Genomic DNA, 16,060 nt, shown 5'->3' with positions numbered 1-16,060 from the left:
CATACATTATATTTGGTCTTAGCTGATAAGATGAAACAGATAATATTTAATATATATTCAATATCCGGTATAATCTTGAGAATAAGACAAACATATTAAACTTTTCTAGAGGATAGGACAAACCTATTAAACTTTTATTTTTAGAAAAAAATATTTCAGTGGAAGAGTGTTACTGCTCTTTTTAGGTTTCTCAGGTACTGCTTTTCAGGACTGATTGATCATATTCTGACTAATATAAATTTATATTCTTCCTTATGTATTTTTCTTCTTTCTGTGGTAGGTGCCCCCCACTGATGGATATTACTCTACACATGTTGAATGGATATCTTCTTGCATCCAAAGCCTACCTTAGTGCTCATCTGAAGGAAACTGCAGAACAAGATAGGCCTTCCCAGAATAATACAATAGGTTTAGTTGGGCAAACTGATGGCCCAGAAGTTACCAGAGAAGAATTGAAAAATGCTTTACTGGCTGCTCAGGTAATGAAATTTAGTCAAGGAAAGCATGGGTTTCCCTGTTAATATAATTAGTTAAATAAACGGCAGATGATTGCCGTTTATGTACAATAGTACATATTGCGCATTTCTTTCATTACAGAATGTATTATGATGCTGGTTCCTTTGCTTCTGAAGATCAGATGGACTTTATTACTAAAATTAGGAATAATCTTCATGATATTAGTTTAGTATCCATTTAAATGAATTTATACTTTAACAAAATAAGGTTTTCGAAACCAAATGGTGGAGACAAACAGAACAAGAAATATATATATAATAAAATGTCAGGTACTGGTAAACAGTTTGACAGCATGAAGAGCTCAGGTTTTTTTGTTTGTTTGTTTGTTTTTTAAGAGCTCAGTTTTATATTTAGGAAAGTTTTATAACAATGTAGAATTTTAGTGAAGCCTTTAGTAACTTTTGAATAAGGCAGGAGATGTGAGAATGATTAAATGTTACGCAATTGATGTCTTCAAAGTAGAAATGTTTTCTTAATTTGAAATGTAGCTTCTAAAATATTTTCATTGGCTATAAGGGGAATTAGAATGATAATGTATGTCCACAATCTCTTATCTATGATACAGAGATCAAAAATCTTATGAAAACTGAAGCATTTTTTTGGTAATTCAGTTGGCAGAAAGACCTGACCTGATGTGATCTCATTGTGACAAAACTTGACCTGAATTGATATAAAGCTATTTATAACCTTATCCCACTTATTGTGAATGTTGTTTTGCTGCAAAAATGTGAATATGTTTGGCTGCACTGTGTGCTCTCCTAGTCTCTGCTGGAGATGTTATATAATATCACATGAAAAAAAGAATTCTGAGTTCTAAAATAAATCTGGCCCTCAGAATTTCATATAAGGGATTGAAGATCATAATAGCTACCATTTATTTAATGGTTGCTATATGCTGAGTACTATTCTAAGTTCTTTATGTATATTAATTTACTTAACCTTTATAGCCAACCTATGAGGTAGGGAGTATTATCCATTTTTACAAATTAGGACACTGAGACTTAGGGAGGTTAAGTCACTTGCTCAAGGCTGCACATTGATAAGTGGCAGAGCTAGTATTCAAGCCTGGGTAGTCTGGCATCAGAGTCTACAAACAAAAACAACCCCAAACCAAACACCCTTTAACTGAAGAATGATAATTACAAAATAAAGCTAACCTTACTTTATAATCAAGTTTGTCAAACAGTTCGATGAAGTAATTGTTTTCTTCGATTCCATGCAGTGGCTGTCTTCCAGAGATACATGTCATATATTCATTTTTTTGTTACATTTTCCTACTAGATAAGAGTCATTATAGTTCTCCTTTAAATGTAGGGGCATCAAGTGGGTCACCCCTCAGGAAATTACTGTTCTTTGAAATGACACTCAAGCTTGTAGACTGAGCAACAATGAGTTGTACAGGGAGAATAGATGGTAAGGCAGAATTTTTCTTTGCAAAACCAGGGCTATAAAGAGCCCATCTTCAAATTAAAAGGGGGGAAAAAAGCTTTAGGAAGTGACATTTAGGCATTAATTATTAACCATCATCTTCAGAAGAATTAATTAATTAGTGAGAAAAAAGTGTCAGGTGAGAAAAAGAGGGGAATACAGAATAGGATCTTGGGAGATGTAGGAATTTTTTTTTTTTTTTTAAAGATTTTATTTATTTATTTGACAGAGACAGATCACAGTAGGCAGAGAGGCAGGCAGAGAGAGGAGGAAGCAGGCTCCCTGCCGAGCAGAGAGCCCGATGCGGGACTCGATCCCAGGACCCTGAGATCATGACCCGAGCCGAAGGCAGCGGCTTAACCCACTGAGCCACCCAGGCGCCCGAGATGTAGGAATTTAAGAGGAAAGAACAGAGGTTCTGGTAGAAGTCATCTTTTGTTTAGGCCCTCTTTTTGATATCACTGAATCAGAATACTCTTCTAGTAGATGATTTTAAACTGCAGTCTATTGATTTCCTTAGTGATATGTGATGACCCTGAAATTATGCATATATTTGTTTACTTGTTAATTTTTATACGGAGAGGGTGTGTAGTTTTCTTCAGAGCCTTAAAAGCATTCACGACCTTAAACATGGTGAGAATGACTGCCCTATAGATTGCTCATATATGCTCTTAAAAGTACGTTTTTTTTTTTTTTTTTTTTTTTTAAAGAAACAATTGTTTTGCCACTTTGGTTCACATGAAAACATAATTCTCAAAAACTTCTTAAATTCTGTTTTATTTGCTTGAAGGATAGTGCAGCTGTCCAGATTCTCTTGGAGATTTGCTTACCTACTGAAGAAGAGAAAGCAAAAGGTGTCAATCCAGACAGCTTACTAAGAAATGTTCAAAGTGTTATTACTACCAGTGCTTCAAATAAGGGAATTGAGGAAGGAGAAGACAATTTGCTCTGTAACCTTCGAGAAGTTCAGTGCCTTATCTGTTGTCTTTTACACCAGATGTACATTGCTGATCCCAACATTGCTAAACTTGTTCACTTTCAGGTACGTTTCAAAGAATGTTGCTCATATGGTCGACATTGATTTTTTGGGGGAGGTAGTGCTTTGATTACTAAATTAATGGGGATCAGTTAGAAATTGGAGATCACACAGATGATCATGGTGCTTTGCAATATGGCCCCAAATTCAGAGTTTTTCTATTTCATTTCACTCTAATAAGTTCAAATAATTTATCTCTATTCTGGTGCACCAGAAAGGTGAAATGCCAGGATACATGTAGAGTACTGTAGCTTTCTGAGCAACTTTTACAGAAAGGAAGAAAAAAAATCTCTCTCTGTATTTTTATCTGCATTTGACTTATAGTCTTTTTTTTTTTTCCTAACTCTTCCCCCCCGCTTTCTTGTTGAGATAGGGTTATCCATGTGAGCTTTTACCTCTGACCGTCGCAGGTATTCCATCTATGCACATCTGTCTGGATTTCATACCTGAGCTTATTGCACAGCCAGAACTTGAAAAACAGGTAACAAGCATTTTGGAGGCTTAGGGAAAATTTTAATCTCCCTCCAGTCTTGCTGGCTATCAAACATTTAAAAAGTGTTAATGCTTAAGAATTCTTCAGAAACATGTAACATTTTGATTTTGCATTGCAGATATTTGCTATCCAGTTGCTTTCTCATTTGTGTATCCAGTATGCATTGCCAAAGTCACTCAGTGTGGCTCGCTTAGCTGTGAATGTCATGGGAACTTTGCTAACAGGTGTGTAGCCAACCAACATCAATAACAAAAACTTATAAAGTAGTACGTATTTTTACTGAATTTAGTAGTACGATGTTTCTTTTTTTTTTTTTTTAAATACTTTATTTTATTTATTTGACAGAGAGAGATCACAAGTAGGTAGAGAGGCAGGCAGAGAGAGAGAGAGAGAGAGGAGGAAGCAGGCTCCCTGCTGAGCAGAGAGCCCGATGCGGGACTCGATCCCAGGACCCTGAGATCATGACCTGAGCCGAAGGCAGCGGCTTAACCCACTGAGCCACCCAGGCGCCCCAGTAGTACGATGTTTCTGTGTTACTAGTAGTTTAATTTATGCCATCTTTTCAATTCTTTGAAGTTTTTTTTATTAGAAATGTGATTTATAGCATAGAGGAGATGAATAGGTAGGCAAATTGTATCTTTCACTTTGTGAATAATTACATATAGATTTAGGTAAATATAATAAGCTTTCCAGGGTGGACTGGGTGGCTCAGTTGATTGAGCATCCAACTCTTGATGTTGGCTCAGGTCAGGATCTTATGGGCTGAGCCTTGCACTGGGCTCTGTGTAGAGTCTGCTCTGGATTCTCTCCCCCTCTACCCCTTTCCCTGTTTGCAAATGTGCATGTTCTCTCTAAATAAATAAATAAATAAATAACATCTTAAGGGAAAAAAAAAGTTTTCCATATTTTACAAATGAAAATCAGATCTGCTTTCTGAACGTCATTAGGTCGGTAGAAGGCAAATTATAATTTATTAGAAAGACTTAGAGTTCCAGAAAAATATAATCATGATGTGTAAATAAAAGATAAATATATTAGTTGTTTCCTTAAGTACTAAAACATACCCCAATGTTTTAATCACCATCTGTTTTGTAGAGCAAAATGGTATGAAAATAAACTACTTTAAAAGAAATGAACTATAGGGACGCCTGGGTGGCTCAGATGGTTAAGCGGCTGCCTTCGGCTCAGGTCATGATCCCAGCGTCCTGGGATCGAGTCCCGCATCGGGCTCCTTGCTCAGCCAGGAGCCTGCTTCTCCCTCTGCCTCTGCTGCCCCTCTGCCTGCCTGTGCACTCGCTCACTCGCACTTGCTCTCTCTGACAAATAAATAAATAAATAAAATCTTTTAAAAAAATGAACTATAATTCAGTCTTTTTAAATTACGACTTAGTTAATTTCATATTCTTTCTTATTGCTCCCATAATACTCTATTCATTTTTCTTTTCATTATATTCACCCCATGTTACTATTTTTAGCAATTAAGAGCTTTAACTGCCTGAGTTCAATTAGAGCTCCACTACTAACTGGCTGTGTAGCTTTGAACAAGATTCTTCTTTCTTTTTTTTTTTTTTTTTTAAAGATTTTAGTTCTTCATTTTTATTTGAGTGACACAGAGAGAGAGAGAGACAGAGAATGAGTGGGAGCGGGGAGAGGGAAGGAGGGAGGGAGAAGCAGACTCCCCACTGAGCGTGGATGCCCCCCTCGCCCACAATGTGGGGTTCAATTCCAGGACCCAGGGATCATGACCTGAGCTGAAGGAATATGCTTAACCAACTGAGCTACCCCAAGCACCCCTTTGAACAAGTTTCTTAATCTAAGGTTTAAGAGTTTTTCTCCTCTATAAATATTTTCCTCATTTATAAAACTGTGAGAATTAAATAATGCATGTAATGCACTTATCACAGTGCTTGAAAATAAGAATTTGTATGTTGGATGATGGCTGACTATTAGATTGTAAGCTCCCTAAAGGCAGGGATCAGATATATCTTAGAAAATTTAATAATCTCAGCAGAGAGTATGGTGCTTAGTATATTCAATAGGCCATGTACGTTGAATTTATATCTGTAAAGTAAAAAATTGTTTAACTTCTTTCCAACAGTTTTAACACAGGCTAAGCGGTATGCTTTTTTTATGCCAACTCTGCCAAGTTTGGTTTCCTTTTGTCGAGCATTTCCTCCACTGTATGAGGATATTATGTCTTTGCTGATCCAAATAGGGCAAGTCTGTGCCTCTGATGTTGCCACTCAGACAAGAGACATTGATCCAATTATTACACGTAAGTAGTAACTTATTGTCAAAGTTGTTTTAGTATCGCAAACATAAAGGCAAATTCCTTTCCAGATTCCTTGCCTTAATTTTTTTTTTTTTTCCTTATGTTTTTAGGTCTTCAACAAATAAAGGAGAAACCAAGTGGATGGTCTGGTATCTGTAAAGATTTATCTTATAAAAATGCATCTGGGGACACTGGAAGTATGGATCCTGATGTACAGCTTTGTCATTGTATTGAAAGCACAATAATTGAAATAATAAACATGAGTGTTAGTGGAATTTAACAAAAAAAAACTAAAACAAAAAAATGAAGCTTTTGCTGCATACACTCAATATGAGTCTGCATCTTACAACAACTCTAAACTGAATGGGAACAGTAACATCTTGGAATCATTAAAAGATTCAGTTCAACATGGGTATAGTTTAGAACTCTCTTTAAGAATTATGCTTGCTTATATTTGATTGGCAGTTCTTTGAATCTACTTTGCTGGTATGTTTATACTGTAGCAGCGGAACTTTTTTTTTTCTTCTGTTGGGAGCACATTTAAGAAACTCATTTCTAGAAAGTGAATTTGGCCTTATATTTACTTTTGCAATGAAGAAACAGTGCCATGCCTTTAATTTCTTATAAAGATGAGTCTATGGGCAGCCCTAGTGTTTAATGTTAGCTAATAACAATGTGACAATGATGCAATGATGAGAGGGAGAAAAAGGGAAGGGAGAATATAGGAAAAATTAGGAGTTTAAATACCCAGTAGAAACTGTTAAAACTTGCAAGTAGTAGTAATGGGAGATGGAATTTTGCTTCTCAAGAAATAGTATTGAGAAGGCTTTAAAAAAGGCAAATAGCTTTTTGTAAATGATTTCCATGGAATTACAGATGAGAATTTTAAGATTTTACACATTTGCTTCAGTTTTTACTAAAATGGAGATATGTTTAAAGAGATACTTGAATAATTTGGAATTTTAAGTTACTAATTTAGAATTGTTTACAGAAACATCTTTGTGCAAAGAAGAACCTGAAAGGAGATCTCATTTAGGTTTTTTTTAAGATTTATTTTTATAATGTTTTACTGACTTACCTAATGGTCGGGGGGGGAATACATTGGGATCTAATTAAAGTTTAGAGCAGTGAAACACACCAGATTAAAGAGCTCTTGGTGTGCCATCAGGATTATAATTCACATCATAGTTTTAGAAGATCTCTGAGTAAGAAAAACATACAGTGTTTGGACCTCAGGAAAAGTTAAAAATAGTGTAAAGTACCATGTTGCTGAAGGATTTTGCAGTCCTCCGTTAGTAACTTCCATTGATTAGGTAGATGCATTCAGGTAAACCATAGTCCCATTTTTTTTTCTTTAATTAAGAATCCAACATAGAAGTTACTTCTCTTTGTTTTCTGAGATATACCTGAATAATACACTCCTCCCAACCCCTTCTTTTCTCTGCTTTGAAACAGACCTGTTCACCTGTAAAAGAAATTAGGTAGGCTAATAAGGAAGTGTGATTTTTTTTTTTTTTTATTTGATAGAGAGAGATCACAAGTAGGCAGAGAGGCAGGCAGAGAGGCAGGCAGAGAGAGAGGGGGAAGCAGGCTCCCTGCTGAGAAGAGAGCCCGACATGGGGCTCGATCCCAGGACCCTGAGATCATGACCCGAGCCGAAGGCAGAGGCTTAAACCACTGAGCCACCCAGGTGCCCCGGAAGTGTGATTTTTAAGAAAAGAAATTTGACTTTGGTCTTCTCACTAGCATATAGGCATATGTCATTTTCCTCCTTTGTAAAATGGGATTACTACTGGCCCTACCTCATAAGGGTATTATACAAGAACTAATTTGTAGCTATTTCAAATCATGAAGTACACAGTATCCTAGATGATAGGATATTTATAACTTTTATCTGATGCTTAATATTCAATGAAGTAATTTTGATGCAAAAATAAAGGCATCCATTTAAAAAGTACCATAAGAATTTTCATATTTTTAAACAAGGCAGTTTTATAAGTCTTTTAAGATTAAATACAACTGCTCCTGTTTTGTTTTATTTAGTTTTTAAACAGAGGCTTTGGAATATTTTGTGTGAGTAGGTAACCTCTAGGAAATCAGAAAAGGTTGAAATATGTTTTCTAACTAAATGCCGTGCACATTCCTGGATCACTTTTCAAAGACTGGTCAAAACCTGCTGTGTTAAAATAACATATGCTCTTTTTCATCAGATTTGTTGATGATGTAAATAAAATGTGTAAATATATTAGTAAATGTTAATATTCATGTATTTTAAGTTAAGGTTATAAGATTTGTCACAATGTGATTTCTTTTTATTCAAGTGAAAACAGATGTGTGCAGCTATTTTGAATATTGGTTTATAAACATTCATATTCTTTATCAAATGTACTTGTAGTTTTTTGTGTTTCATTTCACTGCTGCTAACTTGAAAGGGACATTTCAAGGGACTGGTATCCAGAACTGTCTGGCTCCAGTCTCAGCGTGTCCCTTTCTGTTATGCCACATACATCAAATGGCGATACAAGGTAAAGTCAGTTGAGAGTCTTAGGAATTAAGGAGAGGAAGATCAGAATAGTTACCCTGGAACGGTTACTTAAAAGATGAGATATTTAAAAAATCTGTAAATGCAGAATAACAATTTGAATGCCTTTTTGAGGACTTATTTTTATAAATTATCCTTCCACTGTCTTAATAAGTTACATTTTTAGTACTTTCCCTTCATCTTTGCCTATGTACACATATCGTCACATAATGAAATTCATAGTACCCAGCTGAAATCTGCTTATTTTTTTCAATTAATTTTATATGAAATTATTTTTGCAAGTTATTTAATTTTTATAATTATGGTTTATAGCAATTTATTTTTATAATTATTTTATTGGCTTCATGAATTCATTTAACTATCTCCCTATTATTATACTGGACCTATTATTATACTGAACCCAGCTGGAATCTGCTTATTTTTTTCAATTAATTTTATATGAAATTATTTTTGCAAGTTATTTAATTTTTATAATTATGGTTTATAGCAATTTATTTTTATAATTATTTTATTGGCTTCATGAATTCATTTAACTATCTCCCTATTATTATACTGGGAATTTTTTTCAGTATTATAATAGGCACTGATGTAAATTGAGGTATTATAAGTAAAGGGCAGAATTTATTTTCATGACTAAGTTTTGTCATTTGGCGACAGTGTAGTGAAAGTGAAAGTGAGGCAAATCAGTTCCCCTCTTGCCGCTTCCTCCTGCCGCAAACGTCTCTCCTAAACCAGTTTTCTCGAATTTGAGAAAATGTCTCAGGTTTTGCTTTTTTGGACACTAGTATTTTAGCCAAGTTTAGACTATACAGAACTCTTTAAAAAGAGCAGTTAAGAGAGATCATGATTAACCTAGTTTTGAGGAAATTTAAGTATACTTCTTGAGGAAATTTAAGTATACTTCTTGAGGAAATTTAAGTATACTTCTTGGCAGAGAAGAATAAACTGGTCTCCGGAGGGACACTGATGGGTGAGCGTTTAGAGGAAGAAGTTATCTGGTAGTAGAAGACATCGGAAGCGTTTGTCTGGTTTAATTTGGTATCTGGAAAAGCCTCGAATATTAGGAGATCCTGTGAGCTGGTTGTCATCGAACCTTTTCGCCTCGTTTGGCTCATTCTGGCAATTGCCGCCTCAAGCTTTTCGTTCGCCTGACTACTTACAAAGTTCTAATTTGAATTGAGTGGCGCTTTTGAATGCGCGGAGAAATCGGCGAGGCTTAAAGGTGTGTCTTCTCTGTTGGTCTACAGACTTTAAGAATAGACACTACGAGTTTCTAAGAAATCCATTAACGGGTTAAATCACCGGTGTCAAAACGTCAGTTAAGAGCCTTAGGAATTCAGGAAAGAACTCTTTTCCTTTAAAAACCCTAAGATTTGGGCGAGCCTTCCCCTCTTCTGCGGTTCGCCTTCCGGTGCCGCCAGGTATCTTGAGCCCGTTCTTAATTGCGTAGTCTTCCATTGGGTGCCAGAGTTCTCGCCCCCTGACCTTGTACCAAGATTGGTTGCTGGTTTCTGGTCTTGGCAGATGATTGGTTGTCTGAGCTCGCCCGGCGATTGGATGCCAGGAGTCGAGGGGTGGGAGGCGGGAATTCGTCTAGGGGAAAACGTAGCTGAGGGGACTGATGGGGACTGGAGAGAAAAGCTGAAGCAGCCCCAAGCCTGCGACCAGGCCCGGGTAGTAGCAGCCGCCTGAGCAGGAGAGAGAGGCGTGTGACCTTCTTTGCCCGCGCTCCACTGTATTTGCTTGCAGGTATCTGTTTCTTTTTCTCCCGTGAATCGGAGACCAGTCAGCGGTGCGTCGGTTTTCCTCAGGACGGGCAAGTCTGTCTCCTGTGTGGGGGCGAGAGCGAAGCCGGCTGGAGCAGTGCATTCTGCTTTCGCCCAAACTCCTTGCTGGCGGGTTGGTGTTGACTGGATCACCAGGGGCTCTGGGATCTCCACGGGCTGAGGGAGGAGGAAGGGTTGAGGACGAAAAGCTGGGGAGAAGTCAGCCTGCCCAGTATAGTCCTGTTAGTATTGTCCGGGGCCTCGTGCTAATTCTTGGCGGCAGGGGGCGACGGCGGGAGGCAGATAATTGTTTTTTGTTTGTTTGTTTGTTTTAAAGGACTTTATTTATTTGACAGAGAGAGACAGCGAGAGAGGGATCACAATCAGGGGGAGTGGGAAAGGGAGAAGGAGACTTTCCGCGGAGCAGGGAGATCCCCGGACCCTGGGATCATGACCAGAGCCGAAGAAAAATGCTTATCAACTGAGACACCCAGGCACCCCCTGAGGCAGATAATTGTGATTTGTTTTTGTTTGCTTTATTCCATTGTTATGAGGGAAGCTACCCCATTTTGAGATGCTTGTTGTTACACCTGGGGCGGAGTATGGATTATTTCGAGGTTATTTCCGAGTAACTAGCCAGCGTTGAGTTGTTGGTTCAGATTAAAGAGTTGGATTCCACCAAATCTCATTCTCACAGCTTCACAGCTTCACAGTTGGATTCTTCACAGAATCCCAAAAATTAGAACTGGAAAATAATTTTCCAGTTAGAATATTCCACTTAGAATAACCATAGGCTATGGTTAAGGTTATTACTGGCTTTCTAATCAGTTGCATTGCTATTCAACAATCACTCCATCCCCACATTGAGTTTACTATTTTTTTTTTCCCCATATTTGCCAAGTAATACCAGTGTGTATCATTTCCCCTCCTCTCTTCAGTTATTTCTCTAGGATGTGTTTCTGGGAATGAGAAATCTACGGACTCTTTTTTCAGAAAAATGCAGTCATGCACAGAAACTTATGCATGCAACATCAGGAGATCACAGTTTCTGAATTACATCTATGTATCTTGGGTTAAGAAAAGTTTGTTTAGGGGCGCCTGGGTGGCTCAGTGGATTGAAGCTTCTGCCTTCTGCTCAGGTCATGATCTCAGGGTCCTGGGATCGAGCCCTCCATCGGGCTCTCTGCTCCGCAGGGAGCCTGCTTCCCTTCCTCTCTCTGCCTGCCTGCCTCTGCCTACTTGTGATCTCTGTCAAATAAATAAAATCTTAAAAAAAAAAAAAAGAAAGAAAAAAAAGTTGGTTTAGAAGGAGGATTAAAGTAGATCGCTTCTGTTTTAGATATTGGAGTTTGCGCACATTTGTGCACAATATATTTTTTTATTAATTATTTAATATTTTAAAATATTTAATATTTTATTAATATTTTTATTTTATTATTATTTTTAGAGATTTTATTTATTTATTTATTTATTTGAGAGAGAGAGAGAGAGAAGAGCACAAGCAGGGGAAGCTACAGGCAGAAGGAGAAGCAGGCTCCCTCCTGAGAAAGGAGCCAGACATGGGGCTCCATCCCAAGGCCCTGGGATCATGACCTGAGCTGAAGGTAGACACTTAATGGATTGAACCCCCCAGGCACCCTCTATTTTATTGATTTTTAAAGATTTTATTTATTAGACAGCGAGCACTATCATGGGAGGGCAGGGGAGGCAGAGGAACAGGTAGACTCCCTGCTGAACAGGGAACACATGTGGGGCTTGATCCCAGGGTTCTGAGATGTTGACCTGAGGCTAAGAGAAGCTTAAGGACTGCACCACCCAGGTGCCATAGGGTGCCTTATATACACATAATGTACAGACATTATCTTATTTAATTCTTTTTTTTTTTTTTTTAAAGATTTTTTATATCTTATTTAATTCTTAACTCAATGCCTGGCTAATTTTTGTGAAAACCCTATCAGGTGGGTAGTATTAGGGTAGTATTATATCCATTTCACAGATGCACAAATTAGTTCTGAGAGGTTAAGTGACTCACACAGAGGAATTCAAATTTAGGTTTGCTTTAGTCCAAAACTCATCTTTCCATTATACCCCCCTGACTTTTAAATAAGAATTATTGGGCACCTACTAAATGCCAAGGCATTGCTTCCCTCATAACAGTTTTTAAGTTAGGGGTTACTACAGATATAGATCCTAATCTAGAGAAGTGAAGAGACATGATCAAGGTAACATATATGAGTTGTTTTCAGAACCTGGTCTAGAGCTTGTTCTTTCTAACTCCCACTCCACAGCTTTGGCACCCCAGGAATACAAATCCACATTTGTCAGATTTTAAGACATGCTGTCAACCATTGTGATTTATAAGACTAGGAAATTCTTTTACTTTCCCATTTGTTTTGTTTAAACATTTATTCCAGTTTTTATTTTCAGACATCTGTCCTAGTGTTGGGTATCTGGTTTTCTTTGGTATTGTTTCAGTATTGATTTCATTTCTGTTGCAGTTAGGAATCTGAAGTAAATAGTAAAGCATGATGTCTTCAGTTTGGTCTGAATATACAATTGGTGGGGTGAAGATTACCTTTCCTTATAAAGCATACCCATCACAGCTTGCTATGATGAATTCTGTAAGTATTTTTCAATAGTTATTTTAAGTCTTTATTAAGATACAGGTGCTTATAATACATAAAACTACATTTGTGTTTTCAGATAGTACATGGATTGAAAATATTTGCCAGTTCATTGAAGAAGATTTAAACTATGGAAAAATAATACTGATCACGACTAAACTGTATATATACATTGTTACAATGGAGACCAAGGAGAACATTCTGAAAAATATTCTCACCTCAGTTGGAACTTTTGTTTACTTTGCAGAATTAGTGCTTTCTACAAAATATTTGCTATATATATTACACAGAACAGTATATTTCTCACCATAATTTTTTTGAGATAGTTTTCATATAGAAAATGCATACACAAACAAGTAAACCAACTTTCCAACTTTGTTAAATCTGAATATTTAAAAATTTACCGTATTTTTTGAGTTTATACCTTGTTTGTAAGCAATATTTACTTCACATATTTTAAATGTTGCATAATGATGTACTATAACTACCTGCAGAAGTTGACCTTTTTTTGCTTAAATTGTTAAGATGTAGGCCTGTTAACTGTTAATCTATTTTACTTGCTGTATAGTATTCTGTTTTATGGATATATGAGAATTTTTTTGCCCATTTTCTTTTGATATACTTTAAAGTTGTTTACATCCTATAGCAATTTAAACAATGCTGCTATGAACTTTCTTATACAGGTTTCCTTGTGTTCATGTGTGAAAAGTTTGGACGGTATACATAGGACTGGACTTGCTAGAGTTGGGTATCTTCCGTTTTACTAGGAATTGTTAATTTCTGTACAGAGTGGTTGTAACAATTTACACTCTCAAAAGCAGCATCCATTAAGTTTTCATCAAAGATATTCATGTGCTGTATTCTAATTTTACAGAAATGATTAAAGCACAGATTGCTTTTTTTTTTTTCATTTCTTTTTTGCTTGTTATTTTTTAAGGCCATAATAATTTTAGGGAGCGATATAAAGGAATAAAGTCTAGGTTTAACTAAATACTGGTTCTTCCTTCTATTGCTATACTCCTGGAAGAGCAACCTTACTTCTCATTGTTGTTGTATTTATACTGTTGATGGAGAGAGACCCTAATGAAGTAAACTGTTTATTGACTTTTTTATCATTTTTGTGTCCATAGATTGTCAGAGGATTAAATAGTAAGCAACATTGTTTGTTGGAGAGCCCCACAGGAAGTGGGAAAAGCTTAGCCTTACTTTGTTCTGCTTTGGCATGGCAACAGTCTCTTAGTGGTAAGTTGTTGGTTGGTACTTCAGGTTTCTTAGACCAGAAAAAAATATTTTAATATTTTTTAAATATTTTAAGTATTTCTTATCCAGACGGACTCAAACCATGTTCTAGCTAGCTAATTTACTTATTTATTTATTTGTTTATTTATATTTTTATTTTTGTAAAGATTTTATTTATTGACAGAGACAGACACAGTGAGAGAGGGAACACAAGCAGGGGGAGTGGAATAGGGAGAAGCAGGCTTCTGGCTGAGCAGGGAGCCTGATGCAGCGCCCAGTCCCAGGACTCTGGGATCATGACCCTAGCTGAAGGCAGATGCCTAACGACTGAGCCAGCCAGACGCTCCTAGTTAGCTAATTTAAGTACAGATTCTTTTTTTTTTTTTTTAATTTTATTTATTTATTTGAGAGAGAGAGAGAGAGAGAGAGATCACAAGTAGGCAGAGAGGGAGAAGAAGGCTCCCCGCCAAGCAGAGTGCCTGATGTGGGGCTCGATCTTAGGACACTGAGACATGACCTGGGCCAACGGCAGAGGCTTAACCCACTTAGCCACCCAGGCGCCTCTCTTTTTTTTTTTTTTTTTAAATTAACATATAATGTATTACTTGCTTCAGTACAAATAATGTATTATTTGTATACAAATTGTGTATTCAATACAAATAATGTATTATTTGATACAGGTCTGTGAATCATCACACACTTCACAGTACTCACATAACCCTCCCCAATATCCATAACCCAGCCACCCTATTCTTCCCCCTTCATCCCCCCAGCAACCGTTAGTTTGTTTCCTGAGATTAAGAATCTCTTATGGTTTGTCTCCCTCCTCGGTCCCATCTTATTTCATTTTTTTCCCTCCCTTCCTGCCATGACCCACCCCCCCACCCCCATCATCTCAAATTCCTCATATCAGAGAAATCATATGATAATTGTCTTTCTCTGATTGACTTATTTTGTTTAGCATAATACCCTCTAGTTCCATCCACGTTGTTGCAAATGGCAAGATTTCGCTTTTTCGATGGCCACATAATACTCCGTTGTGTGTGTGTGTGTGTGTGTGTGTGTGTGTGTATACACATCACATCTTTATCCATTCATCTCTTGGACATCAGGTCATCTAGGTTCTTTCCATAGTTTGGCTACAGATTCTCTTTTAAGATTTTTTTTGTAAGTTGTATATCTTCCTTTTTCTTTTTTTAAAGATTTTATTTATTTGAGAGAGATTGAGTGAGCAAGAGAGAGCACAGTTAGGGGGAGTGGCAGAGAGGTAGAAGCAGAAGATCAAGATGCAGGGCTTGATCTCAGGACCTTGAGATTATAACCTGAGCTGAAGGCAGATACATAACCAACTGAGCCACCCAGTTGCCCCAAGTTACATATCTTCCAAAAGAGTTTCAACTGAGCAAAATATGTTGTTAATTCTAAAACAGTTTTGAACATAATATAGTCCTTTGATGATTCAGAGTCTACATAAGAATCTTGGAATGCTTAGTTATCATTATGAAAATGATTATGATAATTTATATGTAAAAGATGAAAGAGATGGGCCTGTCATGATGCTGTAACATACACAAATAATCCCTTTGAGTAAATCCTTTAATTTATTTGCTTATTTGTCCCTTCTGTATAACATTAGACCATAAAATCTCTAAAGAAAACATTCTAGTTGATATTTTTCTACTTGTTTGGATGCCAGATAAGCAAAAGTTTATTGTAATATTGTTTTCATAAATACATTATTTTCTATTACTTTTACTTAATTTGCTAACAAAAGCCTAGTAACATGTATTTTATGAAAGTCTTGCTAATATACATAATGAATCTGAAATACAGTATTGGATATATTTTAGTTATGTATTAGATGGATTTGACTTAAAGTAGTAGGAGAATTTAAAATTAAGCACAAGTATATGTAGGTATGTATTTATGTATTTTTATATGTGTGTGTGTGTTTAAAAGGAAACATGCTACTGATGAGACTTAAAAAATAAAAAGTAAAAATTTTGTAACTTGTTCATTTTGATTGTTAATGATGTTACTCTGTGGGGAAAAATGAGAAAATCTGTTAATCTAAAATTTTAATGGGAGACTGAAAATAGAATTAGTAGTATATATGTAGTACAGATGGGAAAATAATGTCAATA

General features: G+C 36.5%; 2 protein-coding genes across 7 annotated transcripts in view; both read left to right on the top strand.

Moving 5' to 3' along the window:
• The window catches only part of INTS2 (integrator complex subunit 2), a 50,740-nt gene extending 43,439 nt beyond the window's left edge, over positions 1-7,301 (top strand). For all 4 annotated transcript variants that reach the window (XM_044248529.1, XM_044248528.1, XM_044248526.1 and 1 more), the window contains 6 exons: positions 281-479; positions 2,735-2,986; positions 3,354-3,461; positions 3,592-3,697; positions 5,572-5,748; positions 5,856-7,301. In XM_044248529.1, the coding sequence (XP_044104464.1) occupies positions 281-479; positions 2,735-2,986; positions 3,354-3,461; positions 3,592-3,697; positions 5,572-5,748; positions 5,856-6,025 (1,012 nt within the window). In that variant the 3' untranslated portion in view covers positions 6,026-7,301. The remainder of the gene's footprint in view (positions 1-280; positions 480-2,734; positions 2,987-3,353; positions 3,462-3,591; positions 3,698-5,571; positions 5,749-5,855) is intronic.
• Positions 7,302-9,891: 2,590 nt separating this feature from the next.
• The window catches only part of BRIP1 (BRCA1 interacting helicase 1), a 189,322-nt gene continuing 183,153 nt past the window's right edge, over positions 9,892-16,060 (top strand). For all 3 annotated transcript variants that reach the window (XM_044248524.1, XM_044248523.1, XM_044248522.1), the window contains exons 1-3: positions 9,892-10,036; positions 12,552-12,674; positions 13,808-13,919. In XM_044248524.1, coding sequence (XP_044104459.1) covers positions 12,579-12,674; positions 13,808-13,919 — 208 coding nt within the window. In that variant the 5' untranslated portion in view covers positions 9,892-10,036; positions 12,552-12,578. The remainder of the gene's footprint in view (positions 10,037-12,551; positions 12,675-13,807; positions 13,920-16,060) is intronic.

This window comes from Neovison vison, chromosome 5 (assembly GCF_020171115.1).
Source record: "Neovison vison isolate M4711 chromosome 5, ASM_NN_V1, whole genome shotgun sequence".
NCBI lineage: Eukaryota > Metazoa > Chordata > Mammalia > Carnivora > Mustelidae > Neogale > Neogale vison.
This window is presented reverse-complemented; position numbering and strand designations above follow the sequence as displayed.